This window comes from Nematolebias whitei, chromosome 20 (assembly GCF_014905685.2).
Source record: "Nematolebias whitei isolate Nwh7 chromosome 20, NemWhi1, whole genome shotgun sequence".
In the NCBI taxonomy this organism is placed as follows: domain Eukaryota; kingdom Metazoa; phylum Chordata; class Actinopteri; order Cyprinodontiformes; family Rivulidae; genus Nematolebias; species Nematolebias whitei.
Window position 1 is genome coordinate 24,785,695 of NC_056517.1, and position 15,361 is coordinate 24,801,055.

Here is a 15,361-nt window from a genome sequence, read left to right on the forward strand (position 1 = left end):
TGGACAGATGGATTAATGGATGGATGGATGGACAGACGGACGGACTAATGGATGGATGGCTGGACAGACGGACAGACTGATGAATGGATGGACAGACTAATGGATGGATGGCTGGACAGACGGACTGACTAATGGATGGATGGATGGACTAATGGATGAATGGATGGACAGACGGACAGACTAATGGATGGATGACAGATGTGATGAACTGATGGCTGCTGAGGTGAGGATCCATTCATCACAGCAGCGTTTCTCATTCACTCTGGAGTTTATCTCATGAAGATGGCTTCAAGTGTAAAGATGGAACTAAATACAAGAACACTCGGACACAAAGGGTGAGTTCTCTCTGCACGTTTCACAGACTGCGAGCTCTGAAAATTATCGTGGACTAACCAGTGTAACCAGTCCACTGTGTTTTCAAAGTCAAGCACTGGATTTTTTTTCTTCTTTACTCTCCACTGCTTTGACACTCTTGATTAAAGTCCTTCCACTTTTTTCATTTAGCCAGATAATAAAGCACCGATATCTTCAAACCAAAATCATTAAAATTCCACTCAGATCAAGCAGTATCTTAAAAATATTCTATAAACTTCTCCTTCAAGATGGAAACAAAGACTTGAGTGTTTGAAAAGAGGGACGTTTTCATTCACGTTTGCACAAAATGTGCAAAACAGCTTCAGTGTGTCATTTTATGCTTTGGCTTATCAGGGTTTTTCTCACAGAGAGGGCTGGAAGGACTTTCCTTCAACCTGAACCTCGCTGACCTCCAACTCATCCATGAGCCAGAGACAGCTGGGAGGTAAGGGAGATAATGAGGAGACCTTAGCCTACCCATCAGCCATAACTGGAACGGTCTGCATTTTATTTATCTAGGTTTTTTTTCTGTGTAAATACATCTGAACATGTGTTTTCGGCATCAAAAAGCCTTTTCCCCTTTGATTTACCCATGAAAAGAAAGAAAACGTCATCACTTGCCACAAGCTGACACAATGAGCCAAATCATCTCCTTCTAGTATAAATATTTCTCCATTTTGTAGCTCAAAACAGCAAAAAGAACCTGCCGCAACTGTTATAACAAGACTTTTCCATCTTCAAACGTGGAGAGGAGAGGACGAAGGGGAGGAGGCAGGCACGAGAGAAAATAAGCAGTGGGAAATATTTGGTTTAAAGCAGCCAGAGACTCATCAAGGTTAATTGGTCTGTTGAGAGGACAGGCTCTTCTGGCTCATCAATCACCTGCGCCATTGTTTCCTAAAGTGTGTCCGCGAGCGCAGAGCTTCAGCTCCGAGTCCACTTTTAATGACCGTTCCTACAGGAAACGCAGCACATCATCAGCTTTAAGAAGCTAACCGCCGTCCACGCCTGACACCAGCACAGAGTCTCAAAGAGGAACCAAGTCGAACGTCCTCCGAGATGATTCTTATTTTTAATAAAACGTGTGTCGAGTCTTTTTGCAGACAGACACGATTAGGCCTGTCACGATAACAAATTTTGCTGGGCGATTAATTGTCTCAGAAATTATTGCGATAAACGATAATATTGTTTGAAATTTTACAATAATTAGTAATTATTAACTGATTTATTGTTTATTGCGACAGGCCTAGACACGATACGCCTTAGGAATGCATGATATTGGATTTTTGGCTGATGTCCGATATGCCAATAGGTTAAAACTTATTTGGCCGATACTCGATACCACTACCGATATTTTTTTCCTTCTAGACCTACTTACAGAGACTACATAGCTTTCTCTGCTGTGGAATGAAACATTAAATTTCCCCTAGTATATTGAATTGAATTGTATTAAAATACTACATTGGGTGGCTGTGGCTGAGTGGTTAGAGCAGTCGTCCTCCAATGCAAGAGTTGGGGGTTCGACTCCACCACCAGTCACATGCCGAAGGGTCCCTGGGCAAGACACTGAACCCCTCATAGCCTCTGATGTGTGTCCCATCGGTGTATGAATGTGATAAAGCTCTGATTAGTCTCTTTAGAATGATTTGATCAATTAGCTTTGTAGAGATCTAGTAGAGTGCTGTATGAATGGGTAAACGAGGCACAGATTGTAGTGTAAAGTGCTTTGATTATCTTGGTCAGATAGAAAGGTGCTATACAAGTACAGTCCATTTACCACATTATTCTGCATGATCTTTGTCAGTTTGGCCTGCTACCAAATGCAAAAGGGGGCTGAAAACGATGTAAAAACTTCAACTTGAATTACGTTTAATGTCAAATTTATTCATGACAACACTCGAACAGTCATACAAAAATAGCACCATTATATATATATATATATATATATATATATATATATATATATATATATGCATGTATGTATGTATAAATAAACAGCACCCTTTATATTAGTGAGTTATCTTGGTAGAATGTCCACTATCCGATATTTAACTTTATCGCTAATATTGGCCGATACGATACGATGCTGATAATATCGTGCATCCCTACGCCTGATGGAAGTTAATTGTTTTCAAGCAAATCATCAAAAATGTACATTTGTTTTACTTGACTTCTTGACATAAACGTTCTTAAAATCACGTATGAAAAGTTGAGATGATAAACATTTTGCCAACTTAAGAAGAACGTCCTTTTCTCGTTTCCAACAAACCTGTCAGACTACGCAGCATAATTGATGGTTGCCACACAAATAAATAAAAAGTTACATCTGTAATACTATCTATTGCCATGCAATAGCATGTCTGTTAGCAAAATTTCTCATTGAACACTGCACAGACTTTAATAAGTCTCAGAAAGTAATCGTTGGATCTATAACTGAGTATGGTAAGTTTTGGAGCCATAGATCGATGACCTTAGCCAACGCACAAATTGTTATAATTTAGACAATTTTACTGATATTGAGCTAAAATTTTAGGTGGTAGTAGCTGAAAGTCACCCTTAACACATATTCCGAGCGCAAAAAGATCACACAAGAGCTTTGTTTAAAAGTTTGGCATTAAAGGCGGCAGGTGTCGTTCCTTTAAGATGAACTGGTTTGAACTTTTTCGATAGTTTATGTAGACATGCTTGTGAAGTTTGTGTTTGTTGCTAAATACATTTCTGTTGAAGACTCTGAAAAATAATTAAAAGAAACCTCTGATTATTTTGGACTGGTGCACTCTAGCATCGACTTTTATTATTAACCCCCTTAAAATCACTTCTAATCAGAACACATTAAATCCTCTTTTTTTTTCTAGCAATAAAAAAAACTTTTTTTTTTTTTGTAAAACTGGGCAATAAATATAAACAAATTAAAATTAATTTGTTGTTTTTTTAGCCTTAAAAGGTACAAAGTATTAAACTCTTTACTCGTTTGTCTTTACGTAATATTAAACTCTGCATGTTGGAAAGGTGTTTATTTTAAATGAATAAAAACCTGAGTTGAAAATATCACCTTGACCTTAGTTGACATTGTGCTATTTATTAACTTTTACAGAAGAAATGGGAGATTAAACAATAAAATAACTCACAAAACGGTACTTTGCGTTGAATAATTGATCAAATTAGACCTTAAAACATAAGTTGGGGTGAAACAGCAACAAACGCTGGAAACGACGGGTTGAATTTGCTCAAGTTCAGACAGAAAACTGCGATTTTCATCCTCCTTATCAAAACAAACCCCTCTCCCCTCCATGTGCAACCATGAGGCTTATAGTAACAGTTGCCTGACCTCGACCCATGAGCAACACTTGACATTTCATGCTAGCTCTCAGATGAATGAGCCGATTGTTCTGCAGGACTGTTCTCCACGCTGTGGCTCCATCTTCCACACTACATGTGTCGTGCGATGACCTTACAGGTTCAAATCCTTCCACGAGCCAAAAGCATGACTCCTGGACGGCTGCTCCGTGGACTCATCACCACACGCACACCTCCTGCTCCTCAGACTCCCGGTGCAGCAGTGTGCTCCTCGGTTAGCCAAAGAGGGAGCTGGCTGCTTCTTTTTTTGTTTCATGCTTCTACGTCTACAGTTCTTCATGTGTAGAAATACGGAGATGCATCCTCCTCCCTCCTCCTGCTCAGCGCCATCCATTCATGCTGCTCCACTTCTTGTTCTCAGCCGTCCTCCTGACAGATCTGAGGGGCTGGAAATAACCTTCACATGGCCAGTTGTTCCCCAGCTATCATCCCCACAAAAACACACACACGCATGCATGCCAGAGCTCAGCTCCCCTTCAGGGGAATGACAGACACTCACCACTCCATGGACCAGGAACTCAAACAGTTTGCTCTTGGTGGCTTTCCTGGCTCCCCCCGCCGTCTCCTCCGTAGCCATTTGCTCCGTCCTGTCTCCCCTCTCCTTCTTTTGTCTTTCCCTCTCCCTTCACCCAGCCTCCTGTTCCCCTCCCCTGCTCCACTTTCCTTCTCTTTGTGCTCTCCTTTTCAGCACTGCCTGTCCCTGACTCTCCTTCTCCCTCCTCCCTCCCTCTCTCTCTCTCTCTCTCTCTCTTTTTTACGGTGTGCAGCAGCAGCAGCAGCCCCGACGAGCCTCTCGCTGTGTGTCTGGCTCACTTTTTTTAGTTGAGCTGCCTTTCAGGAGCCCAGCAAGTCTCTGGCTTGGAGGTGGAGTGGGGTGGAGGTGGGCAGAAGCCATGAGGGGGTCTGGCAAGGGGGTTTCAGCCAGCCCACCCAGCCGCTCCCCCACACAGCTGTTGCATTCCATTGGTAGATAAGGGCATGTGTTGCAGTGAGGTTGATCTAAACAGGGACTGGGGAGGTTAGATCCCCCACCCCCTCAACAGAGGCCACGATCAGAGCCAGGGCTCATTCTCAAAAAAGGACTTTAAGGTCTTAAAGGGGCCACGCTGCATATCATTTAGCACAAAAACTGCCTTTTATGATGGACTCATGACGTGAAGCTCCATGTGAGTCAGGGGACTTTCTTTTTTTTTTTTTGATGGTAGTACATTTGTTGAGCTAATGTGCCACTTGACAAGAAAATACCACGTCCAACACGCCTTCGTTTCCTGAGTTTTTCTATTCAGGGTGCATTCGTAGGTTACGAGCATTTCCTCCACTTGCCTCATTAGTGTTTTACCTTTCACCCAGAAGTCAGAGGCAAAACAAAACAGGCCACGCAGAACAGCAAGGTGACTCTGAGTGGGACTCCACACAAACAATTACACTCAATTCTGCTGTGGTTTCTTGCTGCCTGCTTTGTTTTTAACATTATTATCCAGAAAAATGCACAAACCTGAAGCCTTTTCCATAAAACACACTCAGTCACCCTGTCCTTTCAAGGACAGACGGACTAAAGAAGCTGAATAATCCTGACTGACTGCATGCTGCCATCTCTGAACTGTGATGTGACGTGTGGTCACGTGCAGGTCATTGCTCTGACTAATGCTACGCCACGATGAAGAATACCCTCTCGTGTCCGCTCCTTCGCTTTCTTCCAGCCATCAGATCGGAGAAGTGAAATATTCATGAGGTTATCTGAATGACAAAGGAGGTGAAGTGGGCCAGATTCAAAGAAAGGGTGCGGGGCACTTGGCTTTGTGGCACATGATGGCGATTGTCATCTTTATTACCTTCTTTTTTGTTTTTTTGCAGTTTCCTTTATGTGAACATGACCAGAGAAGTCAGGGAAGAAGCATAATTATCTTGATCTCCAAAGAAAAAAGGTGCAAGAACTGTATGTTAGGAAAGATAAAGTTATCCTTTTCTGACCAAAAAGATAAAGAGGAAAAACTCTTTAGACTGCTGGTTTAATAGGCATTTGTGACCTACGGTTCAGAGGTCACTTCATGTTTCAGAGCCATTAAACAAGCTTGTTTTATTCCTAAATCTAAAGTTTAAGGTGTCAAAATTATAATAAATTATATAAAAGATGGAGAAGGAATAATATTACAAAAGATGTGAGCATTTAATCCTTAAATTTCTTCCAAAATTACAAATTTTGGCCTGGCCCTTGTGGCTTTAAATAGCTCAGTGGCGACCCCTGCTGTCCAGATCCGTGTACTGCAGCTGTCCTTAAATCAGTCTGGATGGATTTAAAATCACGAAGCATTTTTGTCTCTTTCATCTCCCAAAGCACATTAATGTTCTCCAGGCTGCCCAAAAAACAACTAAAATCAGTCCTGATGCTAAATTGACCTCGTATCACAAAACACATGGTTCTAGTTTTCAACACATGGACACACGAGGAGTCCGTCTCAGTTTCCGGCAAGGTCAAAGGCTCGACCCGCCGAGCTTATCGCTGCAGATCCAGAGATTGTGTCAAGCTCTCGTTCCTCCAGCAACGACTCGTGGGCGTCCACTGATAACAAAGAGATCCTGCAGCTGAGGCGGTGCACAAACTAAATCTAGAGTCTGGGAGTACCCCCCTGCTGGACCCCCAGTCAGTCTCACCAAATGGTAATGTCCCAGTGTGCAGCAGACAGGGGAGCAGAGGGGGGCTCACACTCACAGGGGGGATTAAGAAGCTTCAGCAGTTATTACTAATGACCGACAGGGGGCACAAACACTCTTAAGAGGAGAGAAAGAAATAATTTAACTTCCTGTGCATTGTTTAAAGATCTCCTTCATGCTTCACTTCTGTTTTATACCACAAGAGGGGAGCAAAAAGCTCATGACACACATTAAAGTACCTTCAAATAAAATATAGCCTGTTGTCAAAGAAAAGAAAAAGTAGTTTCACCACAGAAACCAGATGTAAGACCTTCAATATGTACCCTAAGAATCCCATACACAAAGACTTTAACTCTACTCTGAGAAAATACAATATATAATGTGTTGTTTCTGATTGAAAAATTATATGGACTAAAAGCTGATTTTTGGAACAGCTGTTGTTGTTTTTATTTGAATCATCTGATCAGTCAGTCAGTGAATCACAGAGCAAAGTTCATAGGTAACAATAAAGACTGACGCTGCTCTAAATGAAGTGTGGGAGAATACTGGTGGGAATTGTTGGACTTTTAAAAATCTTGTACAGCTTCAATGAGCAAACAGGGCCGTACAACATTCTTCTATTTGTCAAGCCTTCAACTCAATCATGTTTTGGTGACTAGCTCATGTTAGCGAGATAATAGAAATATTTAAACATGATGCCATTCAGATGTTTTGTTTTGAATACTTTCAACCTGAGAACAATTTTGACTTTTAAAACTGGACATTTGAGCAAATAAATCCAACCCCCACATCTTCAGATTTTTGGCTCATAGAGCTGCTGAATGTGTGACACCAATTTTCACCAAACTGACGCTTTCACAACAAATAAGATGCAACTTGTCCATTTATTTGCACATAACTTCACTTTGAAAGATCTGAGCTGTAATAAGACAAGCTGATGTGTGCAAATGCTATGATGTGATGCATTCAACGATCCCAAAGGGGTCTCTAGACCTCAGTAGTTAAGGAACTTAAAAAGAAAATACTGCTGAGGATAAACTCGTGATGCTACGGTTAGGCCTGTCACGATAAATTGTGCTGGGCGATAAATTATCTCAGAAATTATTGCGATAAACGATAATATTGTTTGAAATTTGACAACGATTAGTAATTATTGTCAAATTTAAGAAGAAATGTTTAATTTGTTCTGCATGTAGTACCTTTTTCGACCACCGGATGGCAGCATAAGACTGTTTGAACTGAAGGATGGGTAGTGAGGGAGCAAGCAGCGTGTCTCTTTAAGAAAAATGGGAGGGAGGCCCCTTGACATGACATGGACTGCCTCTTCGGTTCTCAAAATGGCAGCCGCTCGGTGTGGTTTGAGATCTTTAGCATAGCATTTTTCACACAAACTTTTAAATAAATAAAAAAATCAGTAAACAAGTTCTCAGCTTCTTTTTGCAGAAAAAACAAAAAAACAACTTTTTACACAAAGACACGGGTTTCAACCGTGAATTTTGGAGCTTCGACAAGACAAAGGTTTTTTTCCCCGAGGTCGGCCTGTTAGCTTAGATCGTAGCTTAGCTTCTCAGCTTAGCTGTTTTTAACGATCCCAAAATGCAATTTTATACGGTTAAAATTAATTTTAACGAAAAAGGGAGGTGTCAGTGAAGAGCACCTGAGTTGAACTTTTTGTCATCCAGTGTCTTCAGAAAGAGAGACACGAAGAAACGAAAAAGCCGATAAATGAAAATGAGGTCAATAATTTTAATTTATCATGCCATTAATTGTTTGAGTTTTTATTGCGACAGGCCTAGCTATGGTCCATTTGATGATGGAGTCATCAGCTTACTGAAAGAACGGCTGAATTCATAGCACATTTGTTTGGTTTTGTATTCTGCAATAACTTACGAACTACAGAAAAAGAGAAGCAGAAAGAAACGGGCCAAACTTTATATCAGTGCTGACGGAGAACTCAGAGCTCCCCGTGGCAACGTTTACATACCAGAAACTCTGGACCTGCCCTTGTCAACATTATTGTCACAGACAGATGGGGTTCACGAGGGGGGACATGGACTGTACCAAGGCCCTGAAGAAAACCCGATCCCCCCACCACCACCACAGGGCCCCTCACTTCTCTTTCTTCCATTTTATGGAAGCAGACAAAACTCGAGCTCAATCGGCTTAGAGGCCGGAGCTCTCGGGAGAGAAATTCAATGGCTGCCGCCCCCCTTCAAAGGGACTCCACAAGAGAACGACCTGCACATTCACTGAGGGGGATTAAGGTGGAAAGAAGTGTGTTTCAGTTCTGATTTCTCACAGTTAGGCATGTGCAGTGAAGAGGAACCTGTAGAGAGGAGACTACAGGGAGTAAAATTTGCTCACATTTTGCGATCAAAGTGATTTGGTACGTTGTACTGTGAGAATAAGGGGTTTTGGACAAAGCAGCAGTGTTCCTGTGGATGTTTAAATGTTTCTAGCTGAGAGAAGCTGAGGACTTTGGCGTCGACCTTGGGGGTTCGGCGGTTGTTTGGGACAAAGATGAGGCCATTGTAGGAGCAGATGGAAAAAATGTGAGGTGAAAGAAAAGAGGCCAGATTTCCCCATGAGCACCGAACAGCACACTGGGACGAGCCTGAAGCGTTACCTGCCTCCGGGTATTTCCTGTTTGCTGTAGCCATAGCAACAGGATAATCCGCTCAGCGCTTTCGGAGCCAACAGCCAATCGTGTGAAAGCAACGTCGACTTTAGCAATTTGAGAACTGGAGCAGCAGCTGGTGAACTGAGACGGGCTGCTTTATTCCTCCACTAGTGAACCATTCCGCTCTCCTCACTATTTCCTACTCTTCATCTGAGTTTAGTATTCGCTCCGACCTTTCAGCACCGCTCTGCCCAGTGTGGACGGGAGACAAACAGGACGAGGCTGGCATGAGCTGAGACGGGGACCAGAACAGGAGGAGGACATAAAAGAACGTCAATTATCTGACAAAACGTTGAGTCACAGCTTTGTGTTTGGGTTTCCCACAATGTAGTCAGCATTTAATGTTTTATATGTTGAGACATACCTCCAAACTTGTATAGGATTATCCAGGTAGCACAAAGAGCAACATTCACAGAATAAACTCAGTGTTAATTTAGAATACAGTAGTCCCTCGATTATCGTGGGGGTTACGTTCCAGACACCACAAAGTAGGATTGCTATAATCATTTTAGTATTTATATGTATTTTAAGGCTTTATAAACCCTTCCCACACACTTGCAATATTCTTAACAATGTTTTAAACTAGGGGTGCACCGATTTCAATTTTTTTGGCCGATCGCCGATCTCTAAAAAGACTGATCTGCCGATTCCGATTTTGGCCGATACAGATTTAGTTTTATAAGCACACAGTCAGGTGTTATAAAGTCACAATGCACCTTCAATTTTCAATCTTATTTTATTGAAAAACATACCCTTGAACAATATCATAGAAACAATACAAACTTGTTTTAACTGGCCATGATGCAGTGCTCTGAAATGTAAATGACGTTTAGGCAATTGTTTTTAAAACTACAAAAAAAAATCGGTAAAATCGGTTTCTCATGTAAGTATCGACTGATTTCTGATCTCCCAAAATTAAGGAAATCGGGGCTGCTAAATCGGCTGTGCACCCCTATTCTAAACTCTCTAAACTCTCTAAAAGAGCACAGCAAAAGAGAGCAGACAGACTGATGCTACGCCGGTTACTGAATTTCCCGTGAAATTTCCCGTGAAATGTCCAGGTTCGGGAAATGTCCCGGCTCGGTTTGGGTCAGGTCGGCTCGGTTCAGGTTAAGGCTCGGTTTGGGTTGCGCTTGGTTATTTTAAATAAACAATCCATGTCGTTCACTCTGGTATCTGCCTCACTGAAGCTCGCAGACAGACCCCATCCTGTCCTTTCTCTTTCTGAGGCTGCTAGCCTCAGAAAGAGAAAGGAGGGAGGGGGGCTTGGTGATCACTGAGCGGCCAGACCACTGGGAAATAATGTAAACAATCCAACAATGTTCAGTCAGGTCATCTGGACAGTTCCTTTTTTTGTTGAAAGATGTTTCACCCTCCATCCGAAAGACGGATGGTAGATTAATGTGTACAATTGATTGATAAGATTAATGTGTACAATCTTACGTTGAAAACCCGTGAAAGAGCGAGTCCACGAAAGTTGAACCGCGACGTATCGAGGGACTACTGTAAACTGAACCAGAATATGTCCAGATCTTAAGGGAAGAGGGTCTTATATGTAATTCCATGTGCTTTTTTCATCTTGATGTTAGGTCAAGAATTTTGAACGCACCTCATGGTACAGGTTATTAGGGTATCCAGTATGAGCTACAAAAACAGGCAGTTGTGGTGAAATTATATGGTTTTGGTGGCTGGTAGAACAAAAACTGCCACATACTAAAACTGTGACACTTTACAGACGAAACCAGCGAATAAAAACAAAATCACCCACATTTCACGCCAGTTTCAAACTAAAATAATCTTATTTTAAAAAATCATGGAACTATAGCTCCGACTTCCTGTGAGTTTCATTTAAATCTGTTCAGTAGTTCATGAGATATTTTGCTAACACCACAAACAAACTCTCACAGACAGGTAAAAACATTACCGTATTTTTTGGACTATAAGGCACACCGGATTATAAGGCACAATAAGCGAAAAAAGTTCATTTCGACAGATTTTTGAGCACCGTAGACCACATAAAATTGGTTAATACATAAGGCATCCTGGATTATAAAGCTCACTGTCAATTTTTGAGAAAATTAAAGGATTTTAAGTGCACCTTATAGTCGGAAAAATAAAAACTGCACACAATTTGGCTCTCAGCGTTGGGCAATAATAATAAAAAAAAAAGGTCAAACAAAAAGAAAAATACTGCAATCAAAAACCAAATTAAAAAAGCAACACAAAAATCAGGGATCAGCCCGGCTGCTAAACCTAACTCCTACTAAATAATTTAGTTAAAACCATTTAATTAAACCATGTCTCAAAGTATATTTATTAACAAGTTGCATATTTAATACATTTCTCTGTAAAAATTAAAACTATAGCAGTTTTACTTTTTATCAATCTGGGAATTTTCTGTTTTTATGAAACAGTCTTACGGCAAATTTTGTGATCAGCTATGAAAATGTACTGCTTTTCCAATATTTTACAGGCAAGTATAAAAAAAAAAAACATGCATTAGTTAGAAAAATCAACAAATTAGATAGAAAACCAGCTGCCCCCTTCAAAATGTCACCACTAATTTTTGTACAGTAGATAAAGTCAATGAAATCCTTTTTTCCCTCCTAAACTATTTCCATACAAAACGCATTTTCTTGCAATCACGAGCAGTGAATGTTCCCACCGATTTGAAATGTTCAGTATTGAACAGTATCCTTTAAAATAGGTCAGCCAGACGCTTCGTGAGCCCATTACAGCCCAGACAGTTCATTTCAGAGTCGGGTGCACAACCTCATTATCTGCATCAGAAATGAGAGCAATATGCAACAAAATATATATATAAATCAGAAAAGATACTACAGTTAGGACACGGGAAGGCTTTAGATAAAACAACAGCGATTAAAACTAGATCTTTGGCCGTAAAAGTGGTGGTCACCATGTGAAATGAGGTGTCAAACTTCACAGTTAGAGACACAAATATGTAAACTATAATGATGAAAATGATGAAGGTAAAAAATGTGTAAAAAATGTGGTTTCAGGTTAGGCCTGTCATGATATCAAGTTTTGCTGGGCGATTAATTGTCTCAGAAATTATTGCGATAAACGATAAAATTGTTTGAAATTTGACACTAATTAGTAATTAGTGTCAAATTTAAGAAGAAATGTTGGTTAATTTGTTTTGAATGTAGTACCTTTTTTGACCACCGGATGGCAGTATAAGACTGTTTGAACAGAAGGATGGATAGTGAGGGAGCGAGCAGCGTGTCTCTTTAAGAAAAATGGGAGGGAGGCCCCTTGACGTGACATGGGCTGTTTCTCCTTCCTCTTTTTTGGTTCTCAAAATGGAGGACGCTTGGTGTGGTTTGAGCTCTTTAGCATAGCATTTGTCACACAAAGCTTTTAATAAAAATAAAAATAAAAATCAGTAAACAAGTTCTCAGCTTCTTTTTGCAGAGAAAAACAACTTTTTACACAAAGGCACGGGTTTCGACTGAATTTTGGAGCGTCAACAAAACGGAGGTATTTTCCCCGAGGTCAGCCTGTTAGCTTAGCTCGTAGCTTAGCTTCTCAGCTTAGCTGCTTTTAATGATCCAACAATGTGATTTTGGACGGTTAAAATGGATTTTAAAGAAAAAAGAGAAAGGGAGGGGTCATTGAAGAGCACCGGAGTTGAGCGGTCATCCAGTGTCTTCAGTAGAAAGAGAGACACGAAGAAACGATAAAGCCGATAAATTAAAATGAGGTCAATAATTTTCATTTATCATGCGATTAACTGATTTATTATTTATCGCGACAGGCCTAGTTGTAACAACAATTTGAGCAACAGAACCTTTTCCATGTTTATGAATAACATACAGTCTAAGATCACTCTGTTATTGTATGGTGTACCTCAGGGTTCAGTCTTAGGTCCTATTTGGTTCCTTTTATACATCAGCCACCTTGGAAAGATGATCAGTAACTTTAATAATGTGTCTTACCATTTGTATGCTGATGACATTCAACTGTACTGTTCCTTCTATGATTCAGAATTACACAAGTTAGCTGATTGTGTTTCCCGTATTAAGGCCTGGCTAGCTAACAACTGCAAGTGCTTTATTGTGCGTTTATAAAAAAAAAGCCAAAAGGGTGACTAAGTGCTCAAGAAACAAAGCTAAAATGTGTTAGGTCGGCCTCGCCTCTCTTCAAACCAGCCGGAAAAACAACTTCACCAAACTTGAGAGGAACTCTGGAGGCGAAACACCGAGTGAACCTGATGAGTGTCTGATACTAAATTTCAAACACAACTGAACAGTGACAGCGTGTCTCCCTAAAAGTTGAGCGTTCAGCAGACTGTAAAAGGAGCTGATCCTCTGCTCCTTTATCAGACCCCAGAAGCTGTGCCGGCACATTGCATACTAATGAGAATGAGCTGTTCTCCTTCATTTTATCCTGAGAGGAGTATCTGTGCCAGCAGCTGGGTTAGGGACGACTGCAGCTTAAACTGGGCTATTTTTGTCCTTTTTTTTTCCTCTAATGGAGCTCTTCTATACAACCCCGAAGACAGAAACGCACCTTCCAGTTTCAACTCATTTTAAAGCAATTCCATCTTAAAAACCATGAAACAAGCGGGTTGTTTAATTTAATCTTAGCTTAAAAGCTGGAAACACCAAAGCAGCTTGCTTGGTTTTCCCAAAATTTGATTAATATCCTACTCCGGCATTGCGTTAGTTTAAGGAGAAAACGCCTCAGTTGCATTTTCACAGATGTTGGAAAAGATGTAGAAAAGGTTTAACCAATCTGGCTGTGGTTTTAACTTGACTCACATTTTAACACGCATAGAAACAAATTTCACCTAAGGCAGAAAGCATTCAAACAAGGGACCCAAGTGATGGAACTAACATATTTTTTTTAACTTGAGGTCAGTAGGTTAACTGGTTAGCTGTGAGAAAATATTAAAATAACCAAACAAACATCTGAGCTCTTATCTAGAAAATAATTAAAAAAAAACTATCCCAATAAAAGTTGGTATGTGATGCTTTGCTTTCCTCTTATGGCTTCTCAGGCCACAGATGATTAAAATGAGCGTAGCTGACTTGAACATAAAAATGAATTTTCCTTTGACTCAGCAGAAGTGGATCTTTTTTTACTCCACATTCCTCTCCTGCTGCTGACTGGGAGCTGCCAGTGAGAACATTCAACTTTCTCTCTGCCTTACTTCCATTATTATTACTACTGAGCGCGCCAGGGAGGGATGGTGCCTAAAGGAGCCAGAAGATGCTCCCTGAGGAGGTGAATCCCGTCCATTACTTCTCAAGTGTCTTGTTTCCCACACCAAGGTTAACAAGCTGGTGTCTGCTGCAGGAGGAGGTGGGAGGCGGAGGAGCTGCAACTAAACATCGTGGTGATGCAGACAGGCAGGGAGAGGGCTGCTAAAGCCCCTCCAATGTCCACATCCCGCTCTCTGCTCATTACGTGCGCAGTGGAATAAAACTACGTTCACCACGAGGTGAAATTATAAACCAGGCTTCCTCTCCCGAACAATGAACCGCAGCGCGCGCGCACTAATCCGGCTGCGACTGAAAAGGGTAAAGCTAATGTTATCACAAGGTAGCACGAGCGTCCGTACCTTTCTCTCCATCACTGCGCGCCTCGCTTTTTAGGGCTCGTGTCTCGTCTGCGTGGAGCTTCTTTTCCCTTCCGCTCCTCTCAACTTCCTCGCGGCTCCTCTCGCGGCAGCGTCTCCCCCTAACACTTCCCCATTACCGCACGGCTACGAGACTTATTAGCGCTGGCCTGCCGAGCCGGGAACGGAGCCAGAGCCGGGATTGGTGAAGCCTCGCTCGGTAGGGGAGCAGGGGCGCAGGCGCGGTCTCTGCTGGAGGACTGGAGACTGGTTAGGGAGTGTCCACAAATTACTTTCCCTGAGAGAGCGTGTCGGAGGGGCTGCTCGCTCATTAATCTGCCCCCTTCTTTTATTAAAGTAGGGTGACATGTTTACCTCAGGTTATATTAGCACCGCAAAAAATGATTTAATTATATAAATGGTTTAAAAACAAAAAGATCTCTGCAACACAAGAGTGCAACCTTAGCACCAAAATCCTACTTTTCATCCCCTTTTCACATTTTTCTCCAGAATATTTAGATAATGGATGGATGGATATTTTGTGGTTTGTGTGAAAGGGTTGTACTTTAGTTGTATGAATGTTTATGAGGCATTCACGCTGTTGTGATCCATTTTTCTTCCGTATGTTTTTCAGCATCTTTCTCGTTCCACAGTTTTTGTGCTATTTCATATCAAAACGTTCAGCTATTTCAGGACAATCCTGCAATGACTTTTGGTACTTCATTTGGTCATTC

General features: G+C 41.3%; 1 protein-coding gene across 4 annotated transcripts in view; it reads right to left on the minus strand.

Annotated features, from left to right (window-relative positions):
- LOC119426649 (SWI/SNF-related matrix-associated actin-dependent regulator of chromatin subfamily D member 3) overlaps nt 1-14,859 on the minus strand; it is a 49,741-nt gene extending 34,882 nt beyond the window's left edge. For 2 of the 4 annotated variants that reach the window (XM_037694225.1, XM_037694224.1), the window contains exon 1: nt 14,631-14,859. In XM_037694225.1, the coding sequence (XP_037550153.1) occupies nt 14,631-14,642 (12 nt within the window). In that variant the 5' untranslated portion in view covers nt 14,643-14,859. Of the gene's footprint in view, nt 1-4,210; nt 4,308-14,630 lie in introns of those variants that run through there. The other 2 variants (XM_037694227.1, XM_037694226.1) reach the window with 1 other exon arrangement.
- Between the last annotated feature and the right edge of the window lie 502 nt (nt 14,860-15,361).